At 35.0% G+C, this 17467-nt stretch overlaps 1 protein-coding gene across 1 annotated transcript in view; it reads left to right on the plus strand.

Moving 5' to 3' along the window:
- Window positions 1-11098: 11098 nt before the first annotated feature.
- Window positions 11099-17467, plus strand: part of LOC138691103 (F-box only protein 32) — a 109497-nt gene continuing 103128 nt past the window's right edge. Inside the window, exon 1 of the mRNA XM_069812823.1 lies at window positions 11099-11405. Within this exon, the coding sequence (XP_069668924.1) occupies window positions 11272-11405 (134 nt within the window). The 5' untranslated portion in view covers window positions 11099-11271. The remainder of the gene's footprint in view (window positions 11406-17467) is intronic.

Here is a 17467-nt window from a genome sequence, read left to right on the forward strand (position 1 = left end):
ATAATAATAATAATAAATAATATATATATTACAATTTCATAAATAAAAAAGATATATATTGGCAGTACTGAAACCTGGAAACCCCGCAGTGGGTTAGTAAAATGTTGGAATCGCATCTTTACCAAAGTGTAATTTAAACTTCGCATTAAACCTCGCTCTCCAAATCAGTACTTATATGGGTAGTTTCCAACAAATAATGCTACAACATTTTTGTCGTTCTTTGATAACAGAGAAGATAGCACAAAAACTTGTGCTTGTCAGACTTAACCTCAACAAACGACATACAGACATTGTAACTAAACCACTCATTACCATTTACGACTTTAACCTTTGTATAAAATCAGCTGATCAATGAATTAATAATAGTATGCGTACTTTATGACTTTGTAGAATGTTTATAAAACAGAATTAGTCAACTAATGGTGAAATAAACCATAAAGCGGGAATGAATATTACAGATTATTAAATACTTACTATAACATTACAGATGATTGGCCAGTCTTACAAATGTTGATATTAAAGTTCGCGCCACCGCAAGGATTTCAATTTCCTTGCGCCCCCCTCCAACCACGTGAGAGTTTCAAGTACCAACTTCATCCAACGAAGTTCCAAGTATAACATAAAGAACAACGAGAACAGTGTAACTGCAGCTGTCGTTGGTTCATCGGAACAAGCTCCGACGTTCCGACTGTTATCTCGGAGTCGGAACATACCTTGTGCAACGCGGTACTGCGAGCCCGCAACAGCTGGGCAAGTGAGCAGCTCGGAGTCGGAACACTGTTATTTCGGAACAGGAGGTTCCGACCTACTGTTCATTTTTGCAACAGTTCCGAGACCGGAACAGTTCCAAAATAACTGTTGTGTTATTTTTTACCCATCTCTAATATTTTCTAACGTTGTAACGTATAATGAAGACGCCACCTTGTAAAACCGATCCAGAATTATACTTTCGGTTCTGAATATGAATATGAATATGAATAAAGCCGGAATCAACTTGATATGACGTGTCAGAGGAAGAACGATTGTTCGCATCTGAAGTCTGATTAGTGTAATAAGCTAATCGGCGACCTGGACGTATGAAATGGAGAGGGGAAGGAACTGGTCACCCTACCCCATTATCTCCTGGCCTAGTTTCCTCATAAGTGGTGTCTTATTGGTATCACTTACTGTATGTGGTTCCGACCTGTCTCCAGACAGTTGACTAAACAACATGGAAAAGAACACAAAATCGAAATTAAAACATACGTCGGCGATGTACATAGTAGGCCGTTGCAACAGAGAGGAAAAGGAACTGGCCACCCTACCCCATTATCTCCTGGCTTAGTTGCCTCATAACTGGTGCCTTCGTGGTATCACTTGCGAAATTCAGACTTATCTTCGGACAGCTGACCAAACAAAAAAAATATATACATATCTGTCGGTCATGCTTGTGGATTCGAATCCCGTACAAGGCTTCAGTGTTTTAAGAGTTTATAACAGATGTGATGTCAACAGTCCAAAGACTGGTTGGAACTTCGAGTGACACCAATAAGGCATCACTCAAAAGGAAACTAAGTCAGGAGATAATGGAATAGGGTGGGGAGTTTCTTTCCCCCTCCATTGCATACATCTCTCACTAAATTTCACTAGTCAGACTTAAGATGTATCATGTAGCCTAGACTATGCAACAATAAATTTTTCTTCCTCTGACACATATCATCTAGGGTTGCCAGATGTCACAATATGGCGGGACATTCCCAATTTTCAGGAAATTTTCCCATATCCCACTCATACCCATTGTGGAATGTAGATTGTCCCACTTTTATATATATATATATATATATATATATATATATATATATATATATATATATATTCATTTAATTTATTGTATTCCATACATCTTACATTACAATGAAGCTTTAAAATTTGGAACAAGTCAAAATTTTACAAGATTACAATTACAATTTTTATTTACCCATTCCTAAGCAGAATTAAAATTGTGCACGATGTGAAACAAATTCACCACTCAGCGTGTTCAGATTTGAGGAGTATGCAGATTTAAGAGACTAGGCTACTATCCTACCACTTTAAATTTGTATGTTTATATTTATATGTTAATCTAAATGTTGTCCTCTGATTGAGATTCTGGCTGATATGTACATCTATTATTATCAGGCAGTACATCTCACTTGACGATGTGTGTCAGAGGAAGAACAATCGTTTATATGCATCTGAAGTCTGATTAGTGGAATATGTAGCTAGTCGGTGATCCTATGCAATGGAGGGGAAAAGGAACTGGTCACCCTACCCCATTATCTCCTGACCTAGTTGCCTCATAAGTGGTGCCTTCTTGGTATCACTTGTGAGGTTCAGACCTGTCTTCGGACAGTTGACTGGACAACAATCTAAATGTTACTCAACAAAAATGTTTTTTTTAATATTAAATTGACACATTAAATGACACTATATTGTACTAAATTATAACTAATGTAATTACTATAAATATTCATTAAAATGCTGAAAAATAATTATTTAATTCTCCAATATACAAGTACACAGGCTACAATATACTAATACATTATTATTATTATTATTATTATTATTATTATTATTATTATTATTATTATTATTATTAAGTTACTTGTATATCAACTGCATTAAAAGGATCGCTTTGATATTTTAAAAATCTGGCAACCCTAATATCGTCAAGCGAGATGTAGCTACTGCCTAATAATAGACGTAAGCTTAGGCCTACATATCAGGCAGAACCTCAATCAGAGTGATGTCATGTTTTCTTCTTTTAGGGTTAGGCCTACCTACTGCCCTCATTTAGCTATAGCAGAAAGTTTTTTACTGTATTCTTTTAAATCCTGACCCACTAGGTGCAAGGTGAAAAACAATACAAAAATCCAAGATACGGTATGTCCTTTTCTTTCAAATAAATACTAAAGAATAAGAAGTTCTTGCCAATTTACACATTTCTCTCGAATGGCTATTTTAAGTAGAGAAAGGAAAAGAAACTTCCACAGATAAATAAGTATAGGTAATCACCAAGCAAAACTGTGCACAAAGAGGAAGATGATTTGGTGGTTAAGCTACTCCATTTAAAATAAAAGTTAGTACAGAAAATAAAATAAAATATGTCACACCAATAAAAGGCTTATTATTATTATTATTATTATTATTATTATTATTATTATTATTATTATTATTATTATTACAGAGGTTAAGGTTGTTCGAGAATAAGGTACCGGTACTTAGGAAAATATCTGAGGCTAAGAGTGATAAAGTTACAGGAGAATGGAGAAAGTTACACAATGCAGAACTGCACGCACTGTATTCCTACTTAACATAATTAGAAACATCAAAACCAAACATTTGAGATGGGCAGGGCATGTAGCATGTATGGATGAATCCAGAAATGCATCAAGAGTGCTAGTTGGAAAACCTGAGGGAAAAAGACCTTTGGGGAGGCCGAGGTATAGATGGGAGGATAATATTAAAATGAATTTGAGGGGTGGGATATGATGCTGGGGTCTGAATTAATCTTTCTCAGGAGAGGGACCAATGGCGAGCTTATGTGAGGGCAGCAATGAACCTTCAGAAAGTATGCCAGTAAACAGTTTTTTTTTTTAAATTATAAAGTCATGGCCTGAAGAATAGGTGGCTTTACACCAAGGCAACATATATCATACGATATTAATGTTGCCTCCTATTTCCTCTAGCGCATATGACCTTGCTACAGAAATTGCCAGTTGGCACATGTTGCTTTTATTTCCGTTAACAATGGGAACAATATAACAAAACCATACGACTTGACATATTTATTTTGTGTTCGTTGTATTTTATGCTGCTATTTTGTGCGTTATTTATTTATTTTCTTTTTTAACTATCTTTAGTAGATAGTTTCACTGCTTCAGGATAGATGGGTTTTCTTTAATTTTTTTTAAGCGCCCTTTCTGTAAATTATTTATCAATTGGTGCTTTAATATATTGTTTAACTTTGTCACTGGGACACTCTTCATTTTTTTTTTACTAATGAATTTCATTTGCCTTCTTAGCCAGGAAATCAGCCATTTCATTTCCCTTCGTTCTACAATGTGATTGGAGCCACTGTAAAATAATTTCTTTGTTTAATATGTTTAATATTTTCATAATCTTATAGCATTCTACTTGAATTCATTCTTTAGGGATTCTTTTTGGACGTTATTGCTTCCATCACTGCTTTACAATCAATCAATATTATGGTTTTTAATAAATTTCTGTGACCTAATTAATAAATTGAATAGAGCTATTTGAAATCAATCTTCTTAATGTATCCAGCTGTTTTCTCACAACATAAAGTCCACTATAGTCCACTGTAGTCTATTCAGTTGTTATTTTTCACGAGAAATGAGGGGTATTTTGATCGGTGTTCATTATAGATGCCTGTTGCTAGTAGCCAGAGTTGGGGTGTAGTCAATATTATAGAGCTATTTGAACTGTTATAACCAGGGAAAGGATTTATATGTAAATACATATTTACTTATAAAGCTAATATAATTTATATTTTGCATTATCTTTATGTTTCACAATGTGTAGGGTTGAAAAATCCTACTTTTATTTTCCATATTTTTCCATATTTTAGAGTTTAGTACATATTTTCGTTAATTTCCATATATTTTCCATATTTCATATAAAACAGTCCATATTATATTAGGTTTAACAATAAAACAAAACAAAATTCCATTAACTTTTAAAAATACATTTCAACAATAGAGATTTAAACACATGTTCAGTAATCCCTTTAACATCAGAGTTATTTGAAAATTAGCAGTCCTATCAACAATGGGAAAGTAAGTTACAAAACTGTATTAATTTAATTTAAAATTTTTAACAGACTTCAGTTGTGCAGCTCAACAGTTAAATGCCAGTCAGAGTACACATAGGTTCAGTTTTGTAAATCATACTATAAAGACGGTAAATATGCCAAAAGTACGTCATTCAGTCAATTTAAAATCAAAACTAACAAGTTACATTTCAGAATTTAAAGAAGATGGTTTATCAACTGACAATAAAATATTATTTTGTAATTTGTGTCAGTGTGCAGTATCATCTACACAAAAGTTCCTGGTGCAACAACACATTACAACTAGTAAACATCAGGCCAACAAACAACTAAATTCCAAGCAGAGACAATTGTTTTTAACACAACCAACAACATCGAATGTAAGATCTGAGTTTAACATCGACCTGTGCCGTTCTCTCATCTCTGCTGATATTCCTCTCTACAAACTAAAGAATAAGGTCTTCAGGGAATTCCTTGAAAAATATACTCAACATACAATCCCGGATGAGTCAACACTTAGGAAGACGTATGCTCCATCCATCTACGATGAGACAATACAGAAGATAAGAGATGAAATTAAAGATAGTTCAATTTGGGTTTCCATTGATGAGACTCCCGACAAAGAAGGTAGACTTGTTGGTAATGTAGTTATCGGTTTGTTAAGTGAACAATATTCTGAACGAATTCTTTTACATTGTGATGTTCTAGAAAAGTGCAATAACAAAACTATAGTTAAACTGTTCAACGAAGCTATGGGTATCCTGTGGCCAAAGGGTATTATGTACGATAATGTGTTATTCTTTATTAGCGATGCTGCCCCTTATATGGTCAAAGCTGGACAAGCATTATCTGTTGTATATCCTAAATTGACTCATTTTACTTGTGTGGCGCATGCATTTCATCGTGTGGCAGAAGTGGTCAGAGACAATTTCCCTAAAGTAGATTTGTTGATTTCATCAGTGAAAAAAGTATTTCTCAAAGCTCCCAGTAGAGTTAACGTGTTGAAAGAAATGTACCCTGAAATTCCATTGCCACCAAAGCCAATTTTAACTAGATGGGGTACATGGCTAGAAGCAGTTGAATATTATGCCGAACATATAGACTCTATTAACAATGTTCTCCTTGCATTGGACTCTGAAGATGCAGTCTCAATTGATACTGCGAAAACAGTTACCTGTGACATAAGTGTGAAGAATGACTTAGCTCACATTCAGCATACATTTTCATGCATCATAAAAACGCTCAAAAGTCTCCAAAATAGGCACCTTTCACTATCTGAAAGTTTTGAAATTATAAATAGTACTGTGGAACAACTGAATCGTGGTAGAGGTAAAGTTGCAGATGCAGTAAGAGCTAAGGTGGACACTGTACTTTCAAAAAACCCTGGATATGAAGAACTACAAAAGGTTGTTGCTGTGATGAGTGGTGAATCAACAGTGAAGATTAACTTGGACTTATCCCCAGCAGACATTGTGAAATTGAATTATGTACCAGTTACTTCTTGTGACGTCGAACGCTCTTTTAGTCAGTATAAATCTATCCTCAGAGACAATAGAAGAAGATTCACTTTTCAGCACTTGAAAGAAATGTTTGTAACCTATTGTTATGGTAACAGACAATAAAAATTGTGTTTTGTTGAAACTACATTGGAAGATAAGGTACGTCCATTATATTTTTTGTTTAGTTTGATTAAAATGTACCAATATTTAACGTACATAGTCATTTTTTTATAATTTTAAGTCCATATTTAATTCCATATTTTGGTAAAAATCCATATTTAATTCCATATTTTGGTAAAAATAACTACATATATATTTACATATTTCATATATTTTTAGTCCATATAAATCCGTTCCCTGGTTATAACTTTCTCACCAAAGGTTGTAAAATTTTTCTCTACTAATGTATAGTGGACAAACTCTTTGCTATATACCATATTCCTGCGCATGCATTTCCTTTGATTTTGAGTCATCTATATAGCTCTTCACTATTCTGGTTCAAGGCATAATTCATTGATATTTCAGCTCTTTTGTTACATTCATAATGAAATGTTTCCCATATTTAATTTCTGATGTCTTGGTCCAGGTTGTGTGATCTTGAATCTTTGACTTCTTTTTAATAGCCTCTCTAGCAAAGCACCTACGTATTCTGATCCAATATATTTTATAGCAACTCCGTGTTTTGTAAGTTCGTTGGCTTTTTCATTCCCTCAATACACAATGCCCTGGTGCCCAGATGAGTTTGACCTCATTCTGTTCTCCAGGGTCGAGAGAGTAGGGTTATACGCAAGGAGTGTAGGTTTACTGGGTTTGAACCCCCTCCCCCCAGCTTGAACCTTTTGAAAAAATGACATATTTAGATTTGAGTATAGGGTACAGTACATCAGTTATTCATAGATTTCAAAAAGGCATATGACTTGGTTAAGAGGGAAGTATTATATGATATTCTTATTGAATTTGGTATTCCCAAGAAACTAGTTCGAGTAATTAAAATGTGTCTCAGTGAAACATACAGCAGTGTCCGTATAGGTCAGTTTCTATCTGATGCTTTTCCAATTCACTGCGGGCTAAAGCAGGGAGATGCACTATCACCTTTACTTTTTAACTTCGCTCTAGAATATGCCATTAGGAAAGTTCAGGATAACAGGCAGGGTTTGGAATTGAACGGGTTACATCAGCTTCTTGTCTATGCAGATGACGTGAATATGTTAAAAGAAAATACACAAATGATTAGGGAAAACACGGAAATTTTACTTGAAGCAAGTAAAGCGATCGGTTTGGAAGTACATCCCGAAAAGACAAAGTATATGATTATGTCTCATGACCAGAATATTGTACGAAATGGAAATATAAAAATTGGAGATTTATCCTTCGAAGAGGTGGAAAAATTCAAATATCTTGGAGCAACAGTAACAAATATAAATGACACTCGGGAGGAAATTAATCGCAGAATAAATATGGGAAATGCGTGTTATTATTCGGTTGAGAAGCTCTTTTCATCCAGTCTGCTGTCCAAAAATCTGAAAGTTAGAATTTATAAAACAGTTACATTACCGGTTCTTCTGTATGGTTGTGAAACTTGGACTCTCACTCTGAGAGAGGAACATAGGTTAAGGGTGTTTGAGAATAAGGTGCTTAGGAAAATATTTGGGGCTAAGAGGGATGAAGTTAGAGGAGAATGGAGAAAGTTACACAACACAGAACTGTCTTCACCTAACATAATTAGGAACTTAAAATCCAGACGTTTGAGATGGGCAGGGCATGTAGCATATATGGGCGAATCCAGAAATGCATATAGAGTGTTAGTTGGGAGACCGGAGGGAAAAAGACCTTTAGGGAGGCCGAGACGTGGATGGGAGGATAATATTAAAATGGATTTGAGGGAGGTGGGGTGTGATGATAGAGAATGGATTAATCTTGCACAGGATAGGGACTGATGGTGGGCTTATGTGAGGGCGGCAATGAACCTTCGGGTTCCTTAAAAGCCATTTGTAAGTAAGTAAGTAATTTTTTATACATAATCGATTTATTAATGATCCCGCCCCCCCTCCACTTGACAAAATTTTGCGTACGTTATCAGTCGAGAGCATTATTGAGGCAATTTAGGACCAGTCCTGAAATGACGGTACCGGTATGGCTGCTAAGGACCATAAGAGCTACCTGTCTGTCAGAGAATGTAAGGATCTGCTTTCCAAATTAAGCCCTCCTTATATTTTCATGAACACGTTGTTTGGAAGACAGTGGCATATTACTCAAGAAGAAACTCAAGCTCGTCCTTGGTCGGATTCAATTCCCGAGTCTATCTTTGATCCGTCTGTATACGGTATCACATCAAATACTTCTCGGGAAATTTTGGAGTTCCGTTTTTCAAAAGTTCTGGTGTGAAATGTCGAACAGCATTAATGTAGTCTGTACTCAGCATGTCATCTGCCATATAACTCTTAATTCCCAACATGCTAAATTCTATATCTGGAATTTTCAGTTGCTTAGAGTGTTGCAGTCTTTGGAGAGTTATTCTCACTTCTTACATTATTGTTGTTTAGTCAATTGTTCGAAGACAGATCTGAGCCTCACAAGTGATACCAACAAGGCACCACTTATGAGGCAGGAGATAATGGGGTAGGGTGGCCAGTTTATTTCCCCCTACATTGCTCACATGGCTGATTAGCTACATATTACACTAATCAGACTTCAGATGCATACAAGAAATTATTCTTCCTCTGACACATATCTTCAAGTGAGATGTACTGCCTGATAATAGATGAACACATCATCCAGAACTTCAATCAGTGGCACCTCCATTATTATTAAATCCATGGAGTCAAGTTTAAGAGGGTTTCCATAGCTACAGCGGGAGTCATTTTCATGGTCACAGTTATTGCCATACTGGCCGTTCTTTGAATTCTCTATAGCTTAATTTTGGAGTTATTTTAGATGTCCTTTGTCTACCAAACCAGATCTCCATAAGTTATAGACGGTCTGATTATTCTGGTATATAACCAGTGAACCATGCCAAGCCTTAATCCCTACCTTTTGTCCTACGTGCATCTGACAATTAAAAAAAAATTATATTTGCTCGTTTTATTATTATGTTAAATGTTAATTCCACTATACTAGGGTCAAAGATCATCCCTAAGTAGCTACTTGACTTCCTCAAACGTTCTGAGTTTTTCATCTTGAAGAAATAAAGGTCCTAAGGCCCTTAGATTCTTTTGTCTGGTGAAAGGCATTATGACTTTTATGAGGACTGATCCCAAAAGACCTCCGTTCTCAATACCTAAATTGCTAGTAACAAAATGGATTTACTGAGACAATCAGCAAGAATTTCAATAATAATTAAAATTAAACATAATATAATAAGAGAAAAATGGAAATTACAAAAATATAGTTGTAGAAATAGAAGAAAATAGAAGAACTATAGCCAAGATGGTATAGGCATGTAATGCGAAGAGAAGATAGTAAATTAAATTATTGAGAAATATTACACAGAATACCATCTGGAAGAAGGAAACGTGGAAGGTCACAATCTACATGGAATGATGGAATAAGGGAAAGCATGCAAGATGAAGATTGTTTGGATCATGACATTTGGAAAAAGAAGACTGTATTTTCAGGTTGAGGAAATCTGTCTGTATATACAGAAATATTCCTATAAACTAAATAATAATAATAATAATAATAATAATAATAATAATAATAATAATAATAATAATAATAATAATAACAATGTACTGGTATATATATATATATATATATATATATATATATATATATATATATATATATATATATAAAAACTGTGTCATTTATTTTACGCGGTATTCTGAACCCATTCCAATAATAATGGTATGAATGTACATAACTAGATTTTTATCCACACGCATCATAGTACCTATTGAAATATATTCCATTATATACATATCATGATATTCAGTACTTACAGGTCCGGATTTAAAGTGTTTCTTCAGTTCTGCAATAAAAATAAAGTAAAAATGTTAAGTATCGGTACCCAGTTCACTATTATTCTTCAAGGAACATCGCAAATGACAACGGCAGTATCGCAGAATTAAGAATTTTATTGTTTTCGATTATTTCTAGGATGGTTTCGTTACGTACGGCTCGCGACAGGAACGACTTGTCTGAGAGATCAAACTGCACATGTGCGAACTTGGTTAATAAAAGCCTAGGCTAGTATACTATATAACGTCTTTGGGCTAGCCAAACCTTACCTTTATATTGTATACAAGATGTGTAACCGGAGTACGATGGAAACTTCTTTATTTAATCTGGAATGCGCAAGCGGAAATAAATCTGGCTAAGGATCACGCTGGCATTACATGAGAAGTCCACGCATTCGCAGTTTGATCTCACAGCCAAGTTTCTTCCTGTCGTGAGTTCCTCCTGTTTGGATTGCATCCTCTGGCAACAATCATATCGATTGCACCCGCAGCAACAATAGTACAAAAGCATGGCGCGTGTTTTGGATGTAACCAAATATTATACATTTTTAAGTGCATATTTTTTGGGAGAACAGAAAGAAATTATACTTCATTAGGTTACCTTTGTTCTGTGAACTTGGTGAGTTCCTCTGTCCCATTCAGCGATAAATTTACTATAGTAGTTACTGAATTATAAAACTTTCTTATTGGTAGTGTTCTTCCCGGACAAAGCTTACATCCTATGGACAAGCAAGTAGTTCTTCAGAGGCCTCCTAGGTGGCAGGGATATTGCATATTGCATTTATTTGCCACATCTTGCCAGTAGATACCGCAGCAATAGTATGAAATCTATTGTGGAATGGACGGCGATGCGAACATATGATTCTGTCAGCTGATTGGAAGACGTCAAAGCAGACAACAAAGCCATGCGCTTTAATGTTTTGGTTGTACAGTTTAATATTTGATGTGCGTGAAGTAAGTTCGTAGTGTTCTGGTGGCGAACTAATTCCTAAAACATAGGACTATGCCTTTCATATCGAAAGATTGGCGCTCACCAGGAGAAGAATGGGTAAAAACAGAGGAAGGTTGGGAGAAGAAGAAAATCCTAGAATGTGGTCGCCAAGGGACACAGCAAGAAAACATGGATACTACAACGAGGTTTGTTTACTTACACAGCTGATCGAATCAATGCAATGAGTTTTTTAAAAACCTAGAATGAGTTTATGTCTAGATAATAACACATTTGGTATTATTTCTTCAAAATAAAGCTACTAGAAAGGCAGAGAAAATTAATATTTATAATGTGCATCATTAACAATGACCTTGAAGTTGTTTTGAATTTATTGACCTCTGCGGAGGGTAGGATAATATTATTCAATTGTAGTTGCCTTTGTGAGCGCTTCAGGTTTATTAGTTGTGGATTGCAGTTGTGTTTACAACCCAGAGTGTGATGTGGGGTTCAAATTAATATATGAAATATGTTACTTGTATATGAAATACTGTTATAAAAATTCAATTCTGCTCGTTAAATTCGCCATTTATTTATGTAACTTATAGGAAGTAGAGAAATTTTATCGTGACCTCGCATCAAAGGGCGACCTTCAGCTGGAAAATGACGTCACTGCGATAGACCAATGGTCGGTCAGCGTAATCTCTTTGTCTCGATGACCCGCGATATTATGAAGTTCGTAAATCATTTGTTCGCTGTCTGATTCCGTATGCTTATCAAGCCAGAAGCTTTTCCATATGTGACTCCCAAGCAGACTGGACAACTTTAACCAATATCCAAAATCATTGTTTCGAATATTTACATCTGAATATTTCGTGCGCACAGATGTAAGTTCATATATTATTCAATTTTGAGCATAAAACGTGTACTTTATGTGGTGGTTGGACGATCGTTATTCTTTACATTATAGCAACAATGTTTTAGTTGTAATTTTATGTCTGATGTGCTTAAATAATTTTTTATGACGGCAAATTATTTCTTAAAACATAAGACTTGTAAAATTTGCTTTCATTAGTTAGGAAAAGAGGAAAAATAATAAAAACTAAAAACAGAAGGCTACTCGACGGTGTTTGAGAAAAGGTTGAATGTGGACTATATAGGCTACCATCTGTACTAAAATTTAATTCCTAAAAAGTATTGTTACATGCTAATATAAAACGAAATATTAATTTTACGTCATATATTTAGAAGATCTGTTTTATATTTCTGACGCATATATGTACATATATTCTTATGTGTGACTATGAACAATTTAACGAAAATACATAAGCATTCCAAGTTTATTTTATTTATTTTTTTATTTCGAAATTGTCTCGCAATTATCGGGTTATGTATATACTGTATGTATTTTTCATCTCAAATCTGATTAATAATAATAATAATAATAATAATAATAATAATAATAATAATAATAATAATAATAATCCGTGGCACTATAGCCCTTTAAGTGTCCAGATCGACTAGCCGGCTGCTGGCCTAACGTCCACATGCCGAAGCAGAGGTGGACGAACATCCAACCAGAATAGAGGTATCGTGTGGTTAGCACGTGAATTTCGCTACCTATCGTAGTTCCTCAAGTGCTGGGTGGGCACCGGTCCCATACACTGGTGAGAAAAATTCTTCCCACATGGGGATTCGAACCAGCGCGCATTCCGTGATGTGAGTCGTAGACAGACTACCTTAGACCACGACGCCACGGCGCTGGAGCAAGTCTGATTAGTGAACTGTCATTGTTTGTGAAATATTACAAAAAATAAGCGATATTCTATAGTAAAAGAATTATTCTAACTTTTATTACTAGCCAGCTATACCTATATGCAGTGGAGGAGGAAAGGAACTGGCCACCCTACCTCATTATCTTCTGGCTTAGTTTCCTCTTGACTGATGCCTTATTGATGTCAAACCTATTCATGAAAATACGAGACCAATATGTATTTTATTCCACATGTATTCTTCTTTCTTTCTTTACAGCATTTTTAAAGTTTAAAACATAGGAATATAGAACAACATTTTGATTAAAATTGTTAGGTACTTGTTATTCTTTCATTCATTCATTTAGTGTTCTGCCCAAGGGCAGGTCTTTCACTGCAAACCCAACTTTCTCCAACCTTTCCTATTTTCTGTCTTCCTCTTCGTTTCCTCATATGATCCATATATCTTAATGTCGTCTATCATCTGATATCTTCTTCTATCCCGAACTCTTCTCCCGTTCACCATTCCTTCCACTGCATCCTTCAGTAGGCAGTTTCTTCTCAGCTAGAGACCCAACCAATTCCTTTTCCTCTTCCTGATCAGTTTCATCATCATTCTTTCTTCACCCACTCTTTCCAATACAGCTTCATTTCTTATTCTGTCGGTCCACTTCACACGTTCCATTCTTCTCCATATCCACATTTCAAATGCTTCTATTCGCTTCTCTTCACTTAGTCGTAATGTTCATGTTTCTGCCCCATACAATGCCACACTCCACACAAAGCACTTCACTAGTCTCTTCCTTAGTTCTTTTTCCAGAGGTTCGCAGAAGATGCTCCATTTTCTATTACAAGCTTCCTTGGCCATTGCTATCCTCCTTTTGACTTCCTGGCAGCAGCTCATGTTACTGCTTATAGTACACCCCAAGTATTTGAAGCTGTCCACTTGCTCTACAGCAGTCTTGCGATTGCCAATAGTACTTTCGGGCGAGAGCTATTTTATGGCCGCAGCGCGCGCGCGGAGCTCTTTTACCTGTAAACATTGCTAAAGGATGCAAATCTATTCTTTCAGGTAAAGCTTCCTGTTAAGCAGATTTGAATAATTTCAAGGGAAAAATTGTTCCGGGGCCGGGTATCGATCCCGGGACCTCTGGTTGAACGTACCAGCTTCCTTGGCCAGTTCAACCAGAGGTCCCGGGATCGATACCCGGCCCCGGAACAATTTTTCCCTTGAAATTATTCATTGCTAAAGGATGTACAGCCATCATGACGGAACAAAAGCGCTCATACAATAAAGTTTCAAGGAAGAGCGGAAGATACAATATTTATGCTTCGAACATGGTGATGAAGTCCAGTGTTTGTGTAAAAAAATATCATTTGCAAAAAAAGCAACATAAAACGGCATTATGAGATGCAACATGAAAAAAAATATATAGGCATTATTCAGGAGAAGAGAGAAATAAATTGATTTCGGAATTGACATCGAAGATAAATTAATTTACATTTGGGTCAGTAGATTGTATCTAGATTCCTTTTATTTCTTTATTTTAAATGCATTGTTGATGTTTTATTTGTTGCTTGTTTCTGGATATTTACTTTTATTAGACTACGTGTTTCTTTAATTTACAAATAATATTTTATCTTTGATTGCACTTTAACTTATACTATTACTAAGCTCAAAAAGCCAATTCACTTTTATTCCAATAACTATTTTCAAGATTTTGAGCAAATATGAACTAAACATTTTGAAAACTTTGATTCAAGGAGCTTTTTTTAGTAACGTCAATATAAAATATACTTAAGAATATAATTTCAAAACTATTAGACCTAATTGCACCAAATTTTGTACAGATATTATAGATCTGTTTATATAGTTTAAATTTCACAAATTTTTGGCTGAAAATTGTGGACGTTTTAAAAGTCATACATATCCCCTTAAATGATTGACCCCAAAAATTACGATGGCTGTCAATATCTTAATTTAATCAATTTCTTTTTTTGTGTTACGTGCATCTCACAAATCACTCTAAGAAAACTCATTACATAATCACGACTGGAGAGTAAGGACTACATTTTCACAATCATACAATCAATATACTCTATTTCAATCAATATTGCCGTTATTATTTTTTCAACAAATACTCAAAAGTACTTAGAGATCACACACGTCGAGCAGGTAGACCCTATTAGTTTGTCCTAATCAATGAAGTGAAGTATTTACATAATAAATAATTGCTTTTAACAAGAAAATGGTTTACATACAATTAACTTTTCCTACTTCTCTTTTTGTTCCTAAAACACCCTTCCCTTTGTGATTTGTTTATATATACATGTATATTAAATAACTGAGTAATTAGCCCTATTACATAGCCAGAAATTTAGTAACGCAGGTTAATGTAATAATTGCTGCATTTATTCGCTGCATGTGCATGTACATCCCTGTTGTCTACGTTACAGTGGATGCGCTATGCGCCCGTGATCAAGGTCGAGCTCTTCTACCGTGATTGGGAGCTAATATCGTCTCATCCCTGCTCTACACTCTCATTTAGAATTCGCAATTATCTTCTGTATTTTTCTTTCTATGACCATGGTCTTCGTCTTATTTGCATTTATCTTCATCCATACTGTTCACAGCTGTCATTTAGCTCCTTCCTCTTCTGCTAACAACGCCATATCATCAGAAAATCTTATGCACTTTATTCTTCTTCCTCCGCCTATCACTCCTCCCATGTTCTGAAAACAGTGATGCCATATTTGCAGTTTTTCTTGGGAAAGATAAATACGGTAGCTTCCCTTTGCTTTCTGCACTCCACTTTCTCTTTCGCATTTTAAAAAGATCCCAGGGGGACCCTGCGTGGAGGTGAACCTGCAATTTATCAGATAATCTAAGATAGGGCAGAACAAATTTCTTATGGATCCAGGCGCCAGCTCAATCTACAGTATTAGCCAAATATATAGCAACAGCTCTTTCGTAGCCATCAATACGTCTATTGATTTCACTGCTTTAGTACCAATGCTGCACAGCTTTTGCAGTCAGGGTCCATTTATGTTACACATCACGAGATCGTTCAGACTTTCAGGTTGCATAGAGAATCAGTCACATATTTTTAATCATATTCATAAAATTGAAATCTCTTTCGCAACAAGTTGTAGAGACTGAATTCGTGCAAATAATGTAGAGTTACTGTATGAAACTGGAATTGTAATTAATAAAATATCAAAATATTGAACATAAAAAAAGAATCCATCAAATAGTTTAGTAGGAATCGCTATACACAGACAGACTAGTACTAAAATTATTATATTTCATGTACATCATTCCCTGATAAATTGACTCGTAGATACTGAATATGAACAAAATCCGTCCAATAGTTTAGTAGAAACCGCTGTACACAGACAGACTAGTACTAAAATTATTATATTTCATGTACTGTGCATCATTCCCTGATAAATTGACTCGTAGATACTGAATTTGAACAAAATCCATCCAATAGTTTAGTAGAAATCGCTGTACACAGACACACTAGTACTAAAATTATTATATTTCATGTACATAATTCCCTGATAAATTGACTCGTAGATACTGAATATGAACAAAATCCGTCCAATAGTTTAGTAGAAATCGCTGTACACAGACAGACTAGTACTAAAATTATTATATTTCATGTACATAATTCCCTGATAAATTGACTCGTAGATACTGAATATGAACAAAATCCGTCCAATAGTTTAGTAGAAATCGCTGTACACAGACAGACTAGTACTAAAATTATTATATTTCATGTACATAATTCCCTGATAAATTGACTCGTAGATACTGAATATGAACAAAATCCGTCCAATAGTTTAGTAGAAATCGCTGTACACAGACAGACTAGTACTAAAATTATTATATTTCATGTACATCATTCCCTGATAAATTGACTCGTAGATACTGAATATGAACAAAATCCGTCCAATAGTTTAGTAGAAATCGCTGTACACAGACACACTAGTACTAAAATTATTATATTTCATGTACATAATTCCCTGATAAATTGACTCGTAGATACTGAATATGAACAAAATCCGTCCAGTAGTTTAGTAGAAATCGCTGTACACAGACACACTAGTACTAAAATTATTATATTTCATGTACATCATTCCTGATAAATTGACTCGTAGATACTGAATATGAACAAAATCCGTCCAGTAGTTTAGTAGAAATCGCTGTACACAGACACACTAGTACTAAAATTATTATATTTCATGTACATCATTCCCTGATAAATTGACTCGTAGATACTGAATATGAACAAAATTCGTCCAATAGTTTAGTAGAAATCGCTGTACACAGACTAGTACTAAAATTATTATATTTCATGTACATCATTCCCTGATAAATTGACTTGTAGATACTGAATTTGAACAAAATCCGTCCAATAGTTTGGTAGAAATCGCTGTACACAGACAGACTAGTACTAGAATTATTATATTTCGTGTACATCATGCTCTGATAAATTGACTCGTAGATACTGAAT

The sequence above is a fragment of the Periplaneta americana genome, chromosome 2 (genome assembly GCF_040183065.1).
Source record: "Periplaneta americana isolate PAMFEO1 chromosome 2, P.americana_PAMFEO1_priV1, whole genome shotgun sequence".
NCBI classification, from domain to species: Eukaryota; Metazoa; Arthropoda; class Insecta; order Blattodea; family Blattidae; genus Periplaneta; species Periplaneta americana.